At 43.5% G+C, this 15000-nt stretch overlaps 1 protein-coding gene across 1 annotated transcript in view; it reads right to left on the reverse strand.

The window, feature by feature from the left end:
- Positions 1 to 15000, reverse strand: part of LOC135224506 (dynamin-1-like protein) — a gene marked incomplete in the record, with an annotated part of 557230 nt that overhangs the window by 399164 nt on the left and 143066 nt on the right. The window contains 1 exon segment of the mRNA XM_064263535.1: positions 7974 to 8179. Coding sequence (XP_064119605.1) covers positions 7974 to 8179 — 206 coding nt within the window.

Below are 15000 nucleotides of genomic sequence, written 5' to 3' on the forward strand. Positions count from 1 at the left end.
TACTATATCACTTAATACCAGCAAGTCAAAAAACCACTACCCAACCATAAAAACTAGAGGGTATTCTGGTACACAGTACATACCCCAGACTCCCATAAAATCCAACACCATAATTCAAGGAGAAGAAAAGGAAGGAATGCTTCCTATGCTTCCTCCCCGAACACCACAACAGCCACCGTAAAGGACTCAATGTACTTACTGCAATTACCATAAATAGTTTCAACTTCCTTTAGATAATGCAATGTAAAGACTGACTTGCAACTCCAAAAGGTTGTTTGCAATATTGTAGAGGGAGAGAAATTACATTTATAAGTGGCTATGGCTCTCATTTCATGAGCCTTCACTTAACAAAGGGAAAATGATCCTCTCCAAGAGAGGTCAGGTAGTCCCCGTTTATTGGTGATCGGGTTGTATGGCGCTCATCTAGCGCCATACAATCAGCCACTTTTGGCACCATAACAGGCCAAGTTCCAGTTATCGGTGCCATAAGGTGCCTTATGTCACCATAACATAACTAAGAGGCGCCATAATGGTGCTTAGTCAGTGCCACAAGCGGCATTATGGTATCATAAATTCCAGAGTTTTGGTTAATGGCAGTTTTTTTATTATTGTCATCCCCCCAGGGATGGAAACCCCCCACTGATAACCGAGGACTGCCTGTAAGGGCTTCTGTAATGAAGTCTCTAAGGAAGAATGTCTGAAAAGAACACCAGGGCATTCTTTGACAAAAGTCATGCATGATTCTTCACAGAACACCATAAGGAGTTGAAGGTCCATGTATTCCCTGTCCTGTGGAGGTAATGTTTCAGAGCTCTCACAGGACACAACTCTCTCTCCCTAAAATATTAGACAAAAAAAAAAAGAGCAGACCAAGGATTGGAAATTAACTCGTTCTTGGGTAGAAATCCCAAAGAAAACAAGCAACCTGCATTTTCTTGTCTAAGGCATGGATCTCACTTATCCTTTTTGTGGTAGATAAGGTTACTAGATTTTCTAGTTAAATCTCTCAAGATTGAATAGAAGGGCTCAAATTGTGGACTTGACAACCATTTTAGTACCAAATAAGGATCCAAGGTACCACTGCCACTTCTTTCTGTCAAAAGATCTCATTAAATCTGACAAGTCCTGATTGGAGGCTAAATCTAGTCCCTTATGACAAAGACTAAACATAACATTGCTCTATAGCCCTTAATTGTTGAAATAGCTAGACACTTACCTGTTTTCAAATATAGCAGAACATCTGCTATCTCGGTTATAGATGTTTGAGAAAAATATACTCTGTTCTTTCTGCACCAAGCTTGAAAGATGGACAACATTGCATGATATACTTTATCAGAGGAGTGTTGTCTGCAACTGGTGATAGCTTGCAAAGCTGGTCTTGAAAAGCCCTTCTTGCGCAGGAGTTTCCCGATAGTAAGAACTCGATCAGGGCCACAGGAGACAACCCCTGACGAAATTGCCAAAAGTGAGGCTGTCTAAGCAGCCAAGTCTTTTGACATAATAGTCTTGGGAAATCCGCCAGTTCTAAAAGGTCTGGGAACCATTCATTTGTTGGCCAAAAGGGAGCTATTAGAATTACGGACACATTCTGCTGGCTCTGGAATTTGTTTATCACTTGCCTGATCGAACTCAAAGGTGGAAAGGCATACAGATGTTTGTCCGACCAGTCTTGTAGTATGGCCTCTGTTACCCCTACTCATGGATCTGGGATTGGCGAGCAGAAGAGAGGCAGACGGTTGATTCTTGATGTGGTGAACAGATCCAAGATCAGTGTTCTCAATAACTTCCAGACAAACTTGATAGTCTAGTGTCCATTCTGTCAGCAAGACTTGTTTCTGGCAGCTCAGTTCATTCGCCAAAATGTTGAGTTTTCCCTAAATGAGTGGTTTGATTTTGATCTGCCCAAAGAAAACCTTTCATTACTTTGTAAAGGGAGAAAGTTTGTTTCCTCTTGGTTCTTCATGAAAGAAAGGGCAGTCGTATTGTCCATTTGTATCGTTACTACTTTGTTGAATGCTTCCTTCCCAAAATACTGAAACCCTAGGTGTACCTTTCAATTCTTTGACATTTATATGCCAATTCTCTTGTTCCTGAGACCACTTTCCCGAGGGTTCTTTGTCTCCTAAGATCGCTCCCCAACCTAGATTTGACGCATCTGAGTAAAAGTCTAGGTTGGAGCTCATTGGAAAGAGGTATTTCCCTTCCGAAAGTCTGCTTTCTACATTCCACCAACAAAGAAAAACTGACTATTTCAGGAGTCACTATTAATTCTACTGAATCTGGAACACTTTCCTGTCCCAGTTGATTCTTAAAAAAAATACTGGAGCAGTCTCAAATAAAGTCTGCCTACGTGAGAGAAACAATTCTATTGACGATAATGTTCCTAGGACGCTCATCCAGTCATTCACAGAACACTGATTTACAAGGAAACTAACTGAACTGACTTCAGACACAACTCGACTCTTTTTGGGAATGGAAAAGAAACAAAAAACCTCCGAGAATCTATTATCATTCCCAAATATAGAATCTGTTGAGAAGGAATTTAATTACTTCTAAAAACTTATCATCTTGGGTTTTCAGGAGGGTTTTCTGGAGGTCCTCCTAACACTGACTCTGATTGGGCTCCAAATAGCCAATTGCCGAGGTAGAGGGGTATCCTTCCTTACTACTCCCATTAAATACAGCATTTCACTAAGGGGGCGAGAACTCTTGTAAACACCTGTGGCGTCGTCAAAAAGGCTGAAAAAGTGCACATAATTGAGCAGTCAAACCTTTAAACTTCCTCGATTCCTGGTGTACAAGAATGTGGAGATATGCAGGATTATGTTTGTCATCCAGTTTCCCTGGCAAAAGGATGACAGAATGGTTCAGTTTGACTCCATCCTCAATTTTTTTTTCTTCGAAACAAACAAAGACGTTCAGAGCACTGACATCTAGGATGGACCTCCAGCCCTTGATTGTATTTTGGGCATTACAAACAGGCAATTTAAAAAACCAAGGGAGCTCACCTCTATCACTTTTATTGCCCCTTTTCTAAGAGAAGAAATTTCTTCTGAAAGGGCTAAAGCCTTCTTTGAGCCTTTGGAGTTTGGTTGGCTGTTAATACCACTGGAGGGTTGGATAAATGTGGCCTTTCTTTGAAGGGAATAGTGTACCACTCCTTCAAGACATGGACTATCCATGATTACGCCCTTATCTCTCCACATCTAAAAAAGTAGTCCTGACCACTACCAGAGTTCAGAGGACGGGATCATAACTTACCCTAAAGCTTTAGATGATGATTTCTTGATTGACCTGAAGACGATCTGACTTCCAGATAGAGACCTAGTGAGGGATCTTTGTTGACTGCCATGAAAGGGCCCCCACCTGAAAGGGAGATATTGTCCTGGACGGGTGTATTGACACTTACTTAGGACGCCTAGAGGATTGAGACAGAAGATCCTGCGTGTTCTTTCTCTGGAGATCTGAAGAAATCCCCAGAACTGTGTCTTGCGGGAAAAGATGTTGACGGTCCAGAGGTGAGAAAAGAAGGGCTGGCTTCTGAGTAGGTCACACCCTTAGAATTGTAGGAACTCAAAAGGTTCAAAAGTCCACTTCTTCAGCAAAACCCCACCCATTGTATACAGGGAAGCCAACTATTGCAAACTATCCCTCATCCCTTTATCAATACATGACAGGACACCTAACCAGCCATGAGGAAAATTCATCAGTAAGGAAAGAAGTCGGCCTTAACCTTACAAGTGAGAGCTCCTACCACCCAGTCAAGAAAACTAAGTACAGTAGTACCTCGAGATACGAAAGGCTCAACTTACGAAAAACTCGAGATACGAAAGCCAATACGAAAAATTTAACGGCTCTACATACGAAAAGTTTTTAAGATATGAAAGGTTTTTGAAAGTCCGAGATTCGCCCGAACCATCCGACCTACACAATTTTGAAACTCCGACGTACCGCCAACTGAGTAGACTACCCCACCATCCTCCTGCTCTCCCATTGGTTCCTGATGCTAGTCACCGCCAATGAGATCCTTCTCTCCTATTGGACAGCATCCCTCCCATCATGCATCTATGTACGTATACGTGGTGGCGTGCCTACCTCGTCCACTTCGTACCAGCATCGTTATCGTATGCACGCGGTATTCGTTCGGTCTAACGATTTCGTTTAGTAACGTAAATTCGTTAGTGATTTCGTTGCAGTATACGTACTTTATCGTGTTGTGCGAAAACTTTATTGTAATTATAAATTACGTACAAGATAACGTAGTCATGGGTCCCAAGAAAGTTGAAATTCACGAAAAGAAGCGAATGCTCTCTTTGGAGACAAAGATGGAGATCATCAAGAAGTATGAAGCTGGTATGCGATTGAGTGTGATCGCCAAGGAATACGGCTGAAAACTGTCGACAATAGGCACCATCCTTAAACAGAAGGATGCCATCATACACCGTCCAAGGCCATCACTATTTTGTCCAGCAAGAGGACCCACGTGCAATACGAGATGGAACAGCTGCTTCTTGTCTGGATAAAAGAAAAAGAAATCGCTGGCGATACGGTAACGGAGACAGCAATCTAACACAAGGCCAGCGCTATTTTCAGCGATTTTGATTGCACAGGTTGGCGAAAGACGACAGAGGGGAAGGGACATCAACACAAACCCCAGAGTTCAAGGCTTCGCATGGCTGGTTCGAGAAATTTCGTAAATGAACTGGCATCCATTCGGTGGTGCAGCAAGGGGAGGCTGCCAGCTCGGACACAAAAGCAGCCGAAGCATTTAGAAAGACTTTCAACGAGATGATGACCAAGGAAGGCTACAGTTCTCAGCAAGTTTTCAACTGTAATGAGACTGACCTTTTTTGGAAAAAAATGCCTCGTCGGACGTACATCACGCAGGAAGAGAAGAAGCTACCCGGGCATAAGCCTATGAAAGACAGGCTTACGCTCGCACTTTGTTCGAACGCCAGTGGGGATTGCAAGGTGAAGCCCCTACTGGTTTATCATTCCGAGACTCCTCGAGCCTTCAAGGCTCATCGACCAAGCTTGGCAGGAGGTTTCGAGGCGAACCTTGAATTCCTCGTGGAGGAAACTCTGGCCTGATGCCATATCCGCCCGAGACTTTGAGGGATTTGACGTGGGCGTAGCTGGTGCTGCAGAGTCAGAAACTGTTGACAATCTCGAAACTGTTTCCCAATCAGATCTTGACGAGATCGTTGCACTCAGCAAGTCCATGGGGCTGGTCGTCGACGAGGACGACATCAACGACCTTCTCGAGGAGCACCAAGAGCAGCTTACAACGGATGACCTGAAGGAGTTGGAGGCCATGCAACATAACTTCGTTCAAGAGGAGTTCTCTAGCAGCGGCGAGGAAGAGGAGGAGGACCCTATGACAACGGCAGAAATTAAGGATGCTCTAGCCGCTTTTCATAAGTGCAATCGTTTATAGAAAAAAAGACACCACGAAAAGGCTCACAGAGGTCGTATGCTTGCGCAGTTCGATGAAGTTTGCCTGAGTCGTTTCAGGAACATTGTGAAAAGTAGGCAGAAGCAATCTTCCTTGGATCGTTATTTTTTAAAGAGGCCTTTAGCATTAGCAGGAGTAAGCAAAAAGGAAGAACCAAGTGATAAAAAACAAAGTTGAAAGCAAAAAGGAAGAACCAAGTGATGAAATACAGAAAGTTGAAAGCAAAAAGGAAGAACCAAGTGATAAACAGAAAGTGAAAGTGGTGATGAAGTTTGAAATTCTGTATAAAAAAAAAAAAAAAAAAAAAACAACAAACAAACAAACAAACAAACAAACACATGTAAAGGTTAAAAAAGTAAAAAATTTTTCTTTTTAATTTAGTTTTTTGTAAAGTTAAGTGTTACAGTTTTGTTAATGTGTTTCGTAAAATTTTTGAGTTTATGTATGTTTTCCTTACATTTTTTTATGTGTTTGTCCTCCTCTGCCGCCACTTTCGGAGATAGCCTCCACTCGAAAGGTAAGCTTCCACATTTTAACGTACAGTATTTTATTGTATACCATGTACACTAATTACACTTTATTTACAGAATTAATTTGCATTTCGTTATTAAGTTAGGTATTGAATGGTCCAAATTGTTGTAGTATTTCATTGTTTATAGGTCAATTTAACTTTATTATGAAATTTACTGGGTGTTTTTGGAGGGCTTGGAACGGATTAGCCATTTTTACATGTAAAATGTGGTCCAAGACCTACGAAAACAACCTCATGTACGAAGGGCGCCATCGGAACGGATTAATTCGTATCTCGAGGTATACTGTACCCCAAACAGTTGGAATATACTCTTAAGAAGTGTCTAACTCCGAGAAGCTAAACATAATCTTCGAACCAGATTAAAGTTTGGATCGCCTTGACGAATCAACAAGGCTGGAGAAGTTCCCCTGGGAGAAGGCAGACCACTCCGAGAGAAGGGGCTTCCTGTGGAATAAAACTAGTCTTCTCTTAAACATCTGGAAAGGATGGAAGCAAAAACATGGCCTTCCCCTGATCCCTCTTTTCCAAAGCCAACCGTTCAATCTCACTCAGGGCTTCCCTTGGCAGACATAGATACGTAGGCCGAAGAGTAAGTATCTCGAGAGAGTATAACATAATCATCCTCATCTGAGGAAAACTGGAGACAAGGCTATTTCCAGCAGTTGAGGAGCACAAGGAGCATTCTTATGCAGGTTTAAAATGTTATCCAACTTGCTCTGAATAAGATCCATCCTAAGAGACGTTTGCATACAAACAGGAGGGAGCTGCCTGAGCGAGGGTGAGTGATAAGCAGAAGCAGCAATGTGGAAGGCTAATTGAAGGAGACTCCCCACTGCCAAAGAAATATCGAATGAGTTGTCTTCGAATCTAAACGAGCTGAAGCTAGAAGGGCGCAAGGGCGCTACAGGGTGCTTTGCTCTGTTAAAAAGAGACCATCACATACTGGCATCCTTTGGACAGACGCTCTGATTCTGCCAGCAAATGGCGCTAATTGGGTGCTCAGACACTACTTGAAAATGAATCAAGTCAACTCCCCCCGACACTGAAGGGCATTTTGGGGCGCTAGATGAGATCCTGGCATCTGCAGGCACCACTCAGGCACAGACAGAGAATTGGAAGGAAAAGGGTCAATAGAAATTACAGTTCATCAGCATTACATCATCATTACCATTATCATTATTATGGGATTTCTGACTAGCTAATGACTTACTAATTCGCCTAATAGTTTGCCTTTCGTTTTTCCTTATCCCTTGCCGATTTACTTAAGTGTGATTTTAAAGTCTTCCACTTCTTAGTTTCCCAGTCCATACATTCACTACATCTTATGTCTACTGAACACACCTGTCCTCTGCAATCTGTGCACATAGGGTGAGAATTTCGTAAGGCATGTATTACAGGCCTTGCTACAATACGTAAAACTAAAAGCACTCAAGTCCGACATGATATTCAAGTCTAAAAATCGTTATAATCAGTAATAAAGTAAAAAACTGATAAAATAATGTCAAAATCGGTAATAGTAATAGGGCCAAGCTCTATCTAAATATGCCAAAGGCTATACAATCCAAGAATACTTCACTAAACATGATGAATGTACAGTACAGCCCATCGAGAAAAATAAAAACCATTCTGCTGGATTTTTTTTTGTGGGGGTTTCTCTATCCTCTCCAAAAGTGGGCGGGGCTAGTCACCTAGCCACTAAAAAATAGCGCAAACCGCAAATGTCAAAGTTCTAGCCGCCGATTCTAGAAACTTTTAGCTATGTAATTACTTAGTAAGTTACTTATATACAAATTTTAAATATTAGCCATCCTCAAATACATTAATGATATGTTTGGAAGAATCACACTGAAATGGTAGAACAAAAATCTGCAATTATGTATATGTAAACAACATCCCTACTTATCACACAATTCCAATATAAATTTTCTAGTGTATATATGTAATGCTGAAGACAATTATGGCAAAACTGCTACAATTACTTCTTACCTTTGTAAGGCCAGGCAAATCTACAACTGTCAGATTAACGACCTTATCAGAGTATATTCTCAAGCGAATGGGATCATTTGATACGCCTTTGTTGTGACCCGCAATTCTTGCAGTTTCTTCATCAACCTCTTTTCTGACACGATCAAAGTCTGTGTAGATCTCTTTTTTGTGTAAGAACTGTGCCCATTCATCCAGGTCCAGCGTACCTAAAAGATGCAAGGGCTCCTTTTCAAATCATATACTGTACTAGATCATCCAAACTCTTAATAATTACAAAACTAGTGACCACATTATCTACCACTCAGTAACTAAGTAGAACTTCATCCTGTTACATTCCAACAGAGAAAAAACTATTGCTCATGAGACATTTGTATGTTTTCCACAGGCATAATGAACATCCACAAACAACAACCTGTCACCTTACATGTGTTACGCCAACACAAAGAAAAAACACTAACCAACCAACCGACTGGTGGGTCCTTTCAGGTACCAGGTATCCCCCCCAGCTCCCAATAACTCAACATCCTTGGGACCTTGACACAAGGTAAAAGATATGAGAGAGTTCGTGTCCCTCCTATGCTTCCTCATCCAACATCATGCCAGCCACTGCCAACTGGCCAAGTGTACTGCAATTTTCAATGACTGTTGCTAAGTCTTTCAAATATTGTAATGCAAATATTGACTTACACCTCAAAAAGGTTTATTGAAGTATCACAGAGAGACAAGTTATGTTTAAGTTCTTGGAAAGCTGACGGGAGGGATTCTTGACCGAACGCCAGCGGTTAGTTGAGGATCCCCTGATCTCCTTTGTTTTCTCTAAGTAATACCTCAGGGCTCTGACCGGGCAGAGAGCTCTTTCTTCTCCGCCTGAGCCCACAATACCTGTGAAGTTCCTTATACAAAAAGAATGGGGCCATGACTTATTAGGATCCTTGTTCTTAGCTAAGAAGCCCAAGGTGAAGGAGCAGACCGCATCGCCCTGCGAGAGTCAAACTCTTTTATTGATAGAGTGTAGCTCGATCATGTGTTTAGAAGTAACTAATGCTACAAAAAAACAGTCTCTTTCATAAAAGATCCTTGAGAGGGGCAGACTTAAGGGGTTCGAAAGGAGAGCCCTTAAGCCACTTCAATACTACGTCCACGTTCCAGGAAACCAATGTCGACTACTACTGCTTGGAGGTGTCAAAAGACTTCAACAGGTCATGAAGGTACAGATTACGATGCTTAAACATAGAAGAAAGCATGACTAGGTAACCTTTAATCGTGGAAGATGAAAGGCTCTTAAATAAAGAAAAGAATCGGCGATCTGAGTTACAGACGTCTCTGAAGACGAGATGTGATGTCTGAAGCACCATCTACGGGAGACAGCCCATTTTGACTGATAGACGTTACTAGTAGACTGGTGTCTGCACCTTGCAAAAGCTTCTGCAGCTGCTCTTGAAAATCCCTTCTCTCTAACAAGTTTCCTGACAGTCTGAAGCCTGGCAGAGCAAGCGTGAACAACCCTTGGTGGTACCTTCTGAAGTGCAGTTGTCTAAGTAGCCATGGTCTTTGGGGGAGCAGTCACGGAAAGTCAACCAGCAGACGTAGAAGGTCCGGGAACCATTACTTCACAGGCCAGAACAGGGCTATCAGTCATGGAGACGTTGCTGTGAGACATGAACTTGTTCAGAACTTTCATGACTACGCTGATGGGAGGAAAAGCGTAAAGATCCAGTCCCGACCAGTCGATCAGTAGCGCGTCCGTTGCCAATGCTCGAGGGTCCGGGCTAGGGAAACGACTAGAGGAAGGCGGTTGTTCCTTGATGTTGCAGACAAGTCTATTAGTGGTCTGCCTCACAATCTCCCAGGTCAGAGCAAAGCCTGTCGTCCAGAGTCCACTCGGTGAGAAGCACTTGCCTCTGTCTGCTCAACTCGTCTGCCAGGACATTTAACTTCCCCTGAATGAAGCGGATGATGAGTTTTACTTGATGTTGATGGGCCCACAGGAGAAGCTCTCATTCCATCTGACAGAGGGAAAATAGTGAGTGCACAACCACTGTCTTGTTGCACACTAATGAGGGGACTGACATAGGTCCAAGCGATGCCTTCAACTCCTTGACGTTGATCTGGAGCTTCGTTTTCTCTGGGGACCAGTCCCAGACACTTCCTGAGACCCTAGGAGGGCTCCCCAGCTCAGATCCGAAGTGTCTACGTAAAATTCCAGGTGAGGTTGGGGGGAAAAAGGGATCTCCCCTGTGAATATCTCCTTTCTGGTAGCCACCACTGGAGATCGATTTTTATCTCCTGTGTGATAGGAAAAATTGTCAAGTCCAGTTGAGTTTTCCTGTCCCAGTTGGCTTTGAGGAAAAACTGAAGATTTCTCCTGTGTTACCTGCAGACTCATCCACTGAAGAGCCGAGCAAGATGGGAGAACAAGGAACTTGGAGATGACTGAATGCAACTCTCAATTCCTCTTTGGGGACGGAAAAGCCTAAGAAGTCTGAGAGTTTGAGAATCATCCCCATATAAAGAATCTCCTTGAGATGGAACCAACTGGGACTTCTTGAGATTTATCAGGATTCCCAATTCTTGAGAGAGATGAAGCACTGTCTGAAGGTCCTTCATGCACTGTTCCTTCGATGGTGAGCGAAGAAGACAGTAGTCTAAATAAAGACAGATGTTGATGCCTACCAGGTGAAGCCATTTGGCAAGAGAAGAGAGAACTCTGGAGAATACTTGCAGTGCTTTGGAAGACGAATCTTAGAAAATTCCTTGAAGTTGGATGAACTGGTATGTGTTGATAAACATCCTGCATATCTAGGGTGATCATCCAATTGCCTGGATGAATGGATGACATGACTGACTGGCTTGTTTCTATCGTAAACTTGGTCCTTAACTATGAAGCGATTGCATCTAGTACCGGTCTCCAGCCCCTGATGTTTTGGGAACTACAAACAGGGGATTGCTTTTAATCCCTGGGAATGGACTACTACTACCTCTTCTATAGCCTGCTTCCTAAGACAGGATAACACTTCCATCAATAGGGCAGAGTATTTTTCTGATCCTTTCGAGTTTGCCATCAATGCAATAGATGATGAGACTAAAGGAGGGGTCTCTGAGAAAGGGATGTAGTGGCCCTCCTTTAATACCCTGATGATCCGTGACTCTGCTCCTCTGCAAGCCCACATCTCCCAAAAATCAAGGAGCCTGGCTCCGACTGGGGCACGAAGAACTTCTTGTTCACTTCTTTGGTTGAGACTTGATGACGGAGTGCTTCTTGATAGACTTCTGATGGTAGCACAGGTTGGAGCAGGGTCTTGAATGAGATTGCGGTCTCTTCACGCTATAGGGGTGCTGCTGGAGTGGGGAGACAAACTTCGGATGAAAGGGCGTAGACAAAGAAGGTTTGAGTCAGGAGGTCCTGTGTTGCTTCTTCTTCTGCAGGTCTGTGGCTATCTGCTCTACCATGGCTTGTTGGAAAGATGAGAGAAGGTCCAGAGGAGCTAAAAGCAGACGCCTTCAGCAAGGCCATAACTCCCTTTGACGCAAAAGAACACCGAAGGTGAAGAGAGAGACAACCACCACTGCGCTGTCACAAAAGCACGCTCAGGTCTGCTGAAACAGAGTCAACCATCTCTGTGGCGTTTTCAATCTTCTTGGCGAGAACGCACACTGTCCAGTCGAGGAAGCTGAATACCTCAAACACCTTGAACAGACTCTAGACGAGGTGATCCAGCTCCGCCGATTAGAAGAAAACCTTGGCTGAGGCAAAAGCTGTACTGCATGATGAGTCGATGAGACTAGAGAAGTCCCCTTGGAAGGAGACAGCGACTCCCAGGAAGGGACTTTTTCCGGTGTCATAAGGCCTATGGAACGTCTTGGTTAGGAGAGCGAGTTCCTGCTGACTTTTCGACATCAGGAACGAAGAGGCAAGAGATGCCGGAGAAGAAGTGAAGAATCCAGGATAGCTCTCCTAAAGGAAGCAAAGTAAGGCCTTGTAAGCAGTCAGCTGGGCCAAATCTTGACCCCCTACTTCCTCAACCTCCAAAGAAACAGGTGAAAGATCGTCTGCCATCTTAGGGGAAACTCCCGCCAGAAGCTTTCTTAACGTAACTCAGAATTTCTGCCAGCTGTATTTTCAGCAGTGCAAGAGAGAAGCCTTCCGATTCTGCAGCCAAGGTCTGGTGTTGTCGATGTCCTGAAGCGGAAGAATCCAAAGGGGCAGGTGCGGTAGCAGACATCGTGGGAGCGGGAGCAGGTGTAGGCAGTGTGGCAGTGAAAGCAGGCAAAGTAGGAGTGAGAACTGGTGGTGTAGCAATCAGTGGTGGGCGCACGGTTGACAGAGATGGGAGAGCACCCAGGACTGGGCTCTCAGGAGTGGGAGAGCATCCATCCGTACATTTCGGTGACAAGTGCTTAACACTGGACTTCTAACGTTTTGAGTCCCTGGGAGACGGCAGTAAGAGTCCCAAGGGTGAGAAAGTAACTGCACAGGTGCAAACACCAAGGGGTCAACCCCAAAGCTACACAATGGAAGGGCATCTTAAGAGTTATGCCGCTTGATTGGCATCAGGGTGAGCTCGGGAGCTGCCATCTTGCACATGCCTTTTCAAAGGTCTAGTAGGCGTTAATGTAGCGTTTACAATGCCTGAGATCAGACTCCAAGTCGAACTTGAAGGCAAGCGGCGCACATCCACTGACATGTGCCTTTCCAACGGCAGTCAGTCATGTCCCTGGGACTTGACAACAGGACTGACAGAGGGGCAGTAGCCCGTGGGCAAACCCCATCAGCTTCCCTTGGACTTCTAGTGTGTCTTCTCCCAGTAGCAGGGGAGCGGGACAGTGACCTTCGTCTAAGAGAGCCGATGGGATGGGCAGCCACCTCCTCCACTGCAACTACACTTTGCTCTTTCTCAACCATGAGGCCCCTAAGGGACACTTCCAACTCTGCAACGGAACTAAAAACTAGATTAAACTTGGCATCAAATTTATTGTTTAATCCTACACTAGAGGACTGGCAATGGCATCGGGTTCGGAAGCATGGGAGCTGAGCACTGGAGGGGGAGGAGGGAGAGAAGGAGGGCTGAGGATAGGAGAATGATTATTTCAAGTAGAAGGGGAGAAAGATTATTTCCAGGAATAGAAGGAAGAGACAGACCGGAGTCTGTCTTAGGCCTAGGGGAAGAGTCCCTACTAACAGAGGCCCTACTTTCAGCTCTAGCAGCCGCCTTCCTAATCCTATTTTTCTCCAACCTATTTAGATGGGACTCTAAAAACTCCCCCATACTCTCATCCCACTCTTACACTCATCACATGTATGCTCTCTTGTACACACCTGACCTCTGCACTTGCTACACTTCGTTTGTGCATCATAACATAACTTGGTCAGTCTAGTCTTGCAGCCCTCGCTGCAATAGCGAAGACTGGAATTACTTGAGTCAGACATACTAATACTCTAATCTAAGAGAAAAGAATGAACTAATGATTATAAAACCAACCCAAATAATACAACAGACACAGAAAAGAAAAAAATAACTAAAGCGAGTAAATCACTGACTTCATAGCAACAAGAAAGCGGCAAACAGTAACTTGGGAAGCATTAGACGACGTCCTGTCGGCTGCTTGGCACAAAGAAGAATGACGCTATCGGTTAATGTCACTCATGAGTTCCCGCTGCGGCGGGTGGGACCTGTTACCCAGGCTTTGCAAGTCACTTGCGTGCGAATTTTTTTAGTAGTGGTTATGTAAACAATACCAGTCAGAAGGACACTAAAATTGTGTTTAAATATATGTTAAGGCATAATCATGTAAGAAATAACAACAATAAAAATCCCACAGTTCCAGGTGTCTATGAATTACCTTGCAACGATTGTAAAGGATAATACTTTGGTGAAATGGACAAGGTCTAACTACATGTTTAGGGGAACATAAACGAGCTTTTTCACTGCATTCACAAAGTAGTGTAATAGTGACACATGCATTTAACAATGATCATAAACCAGAGTGGAATGCAGCCAATATTATCTTTAAACACCAGATGCTTAGTTGAAGGGGCTGCCATCCACTTGGGAGAATCCTTCAAAGATAACAAGTCGTTTGTTACGAGGGCACAATTGTCAATTTTTACATACTCGGGTCATTTGTTAGGCTTGAATTTTAGGACAGGCTCTGTTTTTCCCTCACCTGATGCTGCCTCTGCCTCTCCTCAACCTCCACAGGTGCTGGATAGCATGCAGGAGTCTTTACCCATTGCACCTTCGATTCCTTCTGATGAGGTATTTACTTGCAACATCATGTTAGCCCATACGACGATCCAGCAGGATAGCATCCAGATATAACAACAGAGGAGAGGAAATTACAGTGGTACCTTGACCTATGAGTGAATTAATGTGTACGAGTTTTTCGAGGTACGAGTCGTCACTCAGTCGATTTTTTGCATTGTTACACGAGCAAAAAATTAAGGTACGAGCTCAAGATGCCGCTGCTACACAGATGGTGTAGTGATGAAAATGAAGATAAGCAAAGAGAAAAAGTAAATATGAATCTTTTCCATGAATCTTTTAAAAAGTTTATAAATTACTTCACTATATCCAATAATATTGTATGTATTCTCATATTACTGTATTATAAAATAATAACACAGTGATCAATGTTTTGATTGGAAATCACCTGATGGCAATGTTTTGGTTTGGTGTCACAGACTCTGGAGGTCCACTACACGTTCGATATTCTAATAAACAAAAAGAATTCAACACCAACACAAACAGAACAAAGGTATATTTACCAGCTTACTAACAAAGATAAATGCAGAATGGTTTCTCCTATTTACATAACAAAAATGAACTCTTACAGTATGTGAACTGGGGAAACAGTGAGGTAATGAAATACTTGCTGGCCAGTTTTGCAGCTGTTGGAAATCAATGCTCGAAGTGACAGCTTCACAAAGGAGAACTATAACTTCAGACGTCTTCTTGCCTCCATGCTGCAGAAAGCAAGGTCTATTCTTGATACTCGAAGGGCAGGTTACGCCTCAAAACCAAATTGT

Source organism: Macrobrachium nipponense, chromosome 12, assembly GCF_015104395.2.
Source record: "Macrobrachium nipponense isolate FS-2020 chromosome 12, ASM1510439v2, whole genome shotgun sequence".
Lineage (NCBI taxonomy): Eukaryota > Metazoa > Arthropoda > Malacostraca > Decapoda > Palaemonidae > Macrobrachium > Macrobrachium nipponense.